General features: G+C 44.0%; 1 protein-coding gene across 1 annotated transcript; it reads left to right on the top strand.

Annotated features, from left to right (window-relative positions):
• Positions 1-692: 692 nt before the first annotated feature.
• Positions 693-1,337, top strand: TMCO3 (transmembrane and coiled-coil domains 3; the record flags this gene model as incomplete). Its single annotated transcript, XM_009078648.1, is given in 4 exon segments — positions 693-802; positions 804-900; positions 903-1,030; positions 1,217-1,337. Coding segments are annotated over 4 exon segments (456 nt in total), but the record flags the coding sequence as incomplete, so codon positions are not given.
• Between the last annotated feature and the right edge of the window lie 2,293 nt (positions 1,338-3,630).

Below are 3,630 nucleotides of genomic sequence, written 5' to 3'. Positions count from 1 at the left end.
TGCTGGTGCTTGGGGTTATCCCTCCCCGGGGGCAGGACCCTGATGCCCAGGCAGTTCCACCTGAACATGAGGAAGAACTTCTTCTCTGTGCAGTCACTGAGCACTGAACAGATTGCCCAGAGAGGTTGTATGACCAAGAAGTGTAAGTGGAAGAGACTTTTGTTTCATTTTTTTCAGTGTAAAATCCATCCTTGGCCTTTGACCTTTTAGCAAATACTGAACTGTAAAATTGATCTCTTAACTATACATATAAACAATTAAGTTAGGGTGTTGAGGCACTGGGATATTGCCCAGGGAGGTGGTGGAGTCACCATCCCTGGAAGTGTTGAAGAGGCATCTGGATCTGACCCTGGAGGATCTGGTTTAGGGTTTAGGGGTTCCAGAAGTGACAGGTTAATGGTTGGACTGGATGATCTCAGAGGTTCCTCCAACCTTGGTGGTTTTATGACTCTATGAATGTTTTTCTGTAAGCTCATAATGGTGGTGTTGTAATTGTATCTTCAAGCCATTAAACAGGCAATAAGATGGTTTGAGCACTTGTTTGCTTTGGTAGCAATATGCCAAGTTGATTAGGAAGAGACAGGTGAAGTCTCTTGAAAACACTGTCCAGTCTGATCTCCTCAGAATTCTAGTCACTACTTCGTACTACCATGTAACTCAGAGAAGTAATGCCTTTTATTTGCCTTTTGCAGGTCTATCTTCTCATTCTGAGTGTGACTACCCTAAGCCTTTTACTTGCCCCTGCCCTGTGGAGAGCTGCGATTATGAAGTGCGTTCCAAGACCTGAGAGACGCTCAAGTACTTGAGATTTGCACACCTAGAAGAATTAACTCTTTTTTCAAGGAATCTCCTCGTTGCTCATTGCATTTCTATGCACTCAGAAAACAAGACATTTGGAGCTGAGTCTTCTGAATGTGCACTTGGTTATAAGCCTTATACTGACCTTCGAAGAGAACAACATTCAGCATCAAAACATGATTCTGTCGTTTGAATTGCACAGCTCTGACAAGACTGACTTTCTCCCTGACAGGTTGGAATGTGCCAGGATATTCGTTTCTGATCCAATCTGTTATTCAGAGCATAAATGATTTTCTTAAAATGCAGCATCCTGCACACTGTGTTGGGGTTTTTTTTTTTGCCTGAATGTGCCTTTTAATTTCCATCCTGTTAATGCGTGTTCATCACTAGATTTTGTTTAAAAAGAAAAAATATATAGATATATAGATATATATATATTATGGTGCCTATGATATCTTCTTTCAGTAAATGACTTGAGTCATTTTTTTCACATTTAGGCTCTGAATAGAGATAAAATTAATCACAGAACAACTTTCTAATGGTGAGTAAAAGAGTAATCACCTACACAAAGAAAAGGTTTAACTGTTTAGTTCTAAGCAGGCAAGGTTATATTCCAAATTAAGCAGCCAGGACTGCAGGAGGAGGCTCAGGGGAGACCTTACCACCCTCTTCACCTCCCTGACAGGAGGTTGGAGTCAGGTGGGGGTTGGTCTCTTCTCCCAGGCAACCAGCAGCAGGACAAGAGGGCACAGACTCAAGCTCTGCCAGGGGAGGGTTAGGTTGGATATTAGGGAGAGATTTTTTATGGAGAGAGTGATCAGGCATTGGAATGTGCTGCCCAGGGAGGTGGTGGATTCCCCATCCCTGGAGGTTTTCAGGATGAGACTGGATGTGGCACTTAGTGCCATGGTCTAGTAACCACAGTAGGGTTGGACTGGATGATCTTGGAGGTCTTTTCCAACCCAGTTGATTCCATGATTTCACTCCAAACTGTAGCATATGATGTATTTTCTTATAGTGGTGAATTTTGTGTTAGCTCCTGTATTTATTGACATATCTGACTAAGAGTTGACAGGAAGAAAGGGCATAACTTAGGTTTGCAGCCTGACAGTTGTCACCCACTCTTGCTGCTAACTGCTGTTACAGTAGTGGTTTACAGGTTTGGTTTTGCCTTTGTTTTAACTCAGAAATAAATGTAGCAAAGTCTCATTTCAAGCAGATGTGAAAAATATATCCCTTCTGTAACTCTGGAGGTTGGATGTCATCAGACACTGTGCTAGATCTGATAGTATCTGAAGTCCATTAATTTCCAGAGAGCTAGAAATGGCAGATTGGATGTGTATTTGCAGCTCCACAGCTTTAGAAGTGACATTTCCTTCAAATAAATTGTTAGTCTTTTTTAAAATGTCATGATATTTTAAAAAAACATTGTTTTGTATGTGATCTTAGATGTGGTTTTTCCTTGAAACTGCTGTATGTAGCCGGATAAGCTTTGCAAAATCCCATTCTATGAGTGTCATAGACAAAGCTTACTCAGGCTACAATCCACTCTGACAATGCATTTGAGAGTCATCTTGATGTTTATCTCCTCAAAGCAATACTATTTAAGATACATTAACACTTCAGGTCAGTGTTGTCATCTGAAATAACTTTGCTACCCACAGAATGGTTAGAAAAATGCATGTTACCTAGGTTTACATTGCCAATTCAATGAAAGGTGTCCTCCAAGTGCCAAAGCAAAGCTTTGGGTAGATTTGTGTGCTTTCTACCTCTTTCCTCTATCCCATGGCAGCCTCAATTTCCTCCTGTCTTCTCTCTGGCATATGCTGGGCTTGAATGCAGCTTGGGCTAGTCTGGAATGTGTATGCACTGGTAGGACAGGGGCGAGTTCATCAGATCTGAATTCTTGGATTTGGGGCTTTGTCTCCAGGCACTGATGCTTCATAGAGGTTGTAGGAATGTATTGGCAATTGTGACTGCACTGGAATGGTTTGAAAAGTTATGGCAAAACAGTGGCAAGTATGACAGTGACAGAGGAAAAAGCTGCACTATAAATAAATACAGAGCTAAATGCAGTTGGGGCTGTCACTAGTGATGTTCCCCAGGGCTCAATGTTGGGGCCAGTTCTGTTTAACCTCTTCACTGATGATCTGGACGTGGGAATTGAGGATTGAGTGCATCCTTAGTAAGTTTGCAGAGGACACTAAGTTGGGTGTGAGTGTGGATCTGCCTGAGGGTAGGAAAGCTCTACAGACAGATTTGAACTGACTTTATCAATAGGCTGAGGAGAACTGCATGAGGGTCACTGAGGCTCAGTGCTGGTCCTGCCCTTGGCACACAACAGCCCATGCAGCTCCAGGCTGGGGGAGCAGTGGGGACAGAGATGTTGGTCCCAAAGGCCTTGGCAGTGCTGGTGGCACAGCTCAGTGGGAGCCAAGAGGGTGCACAGGTGGCCAAGGAGGCCAAGGGCATCTTGGCCTGGGTGCAGCAGAGTATGACAGCAGGACTAGTGCAGAATAGTGTTGTATGGTGATGCTTGATGGAGGGGGTGGAGAAAACCTAGTGTGGTCTTGCTGCTTGTTGGAATGAACCCAGGAACAATCTAACCACAAAAGCACTCCTGGGGTTTGTCTAGGGAAGGAATTCCTAGTTCTTCATGTAAGCAATCTTGCCAGCTTCCAGCACATGGGCTGTGCCAGAGGTGGAGGAAATGGGATCACAGAATCAGTGAGGTTGGAAGGGACCAACAGTTGGTCATCTGGTCCAACCTCCCTACTCCAGCAGGGCCACCCTAGAGCACATGGCTCAGGGTTGTGTCCAGATGGGTCTGGA

This window comes from Acanthisitta chloris, unplaced genomic scaffold (assembly GCF_000695815.1).
Source record: "Acanthisitta chloris isolate BGI_N310 unplaced genomic scaffold, ASM69581v1 scaffold39147, whole genome shotgun sequence".
Taxonomy (NCBI): domain Eukaryota; kingdom Metazoa; phylum Chordata; class Aves; order Passeriformes; family Acanthisittidae; genus Acanthisitta; species Acanthisitta chloris.
This window is presented reverse-complemented; position numbering and strand designations above follow the sequence as displayed.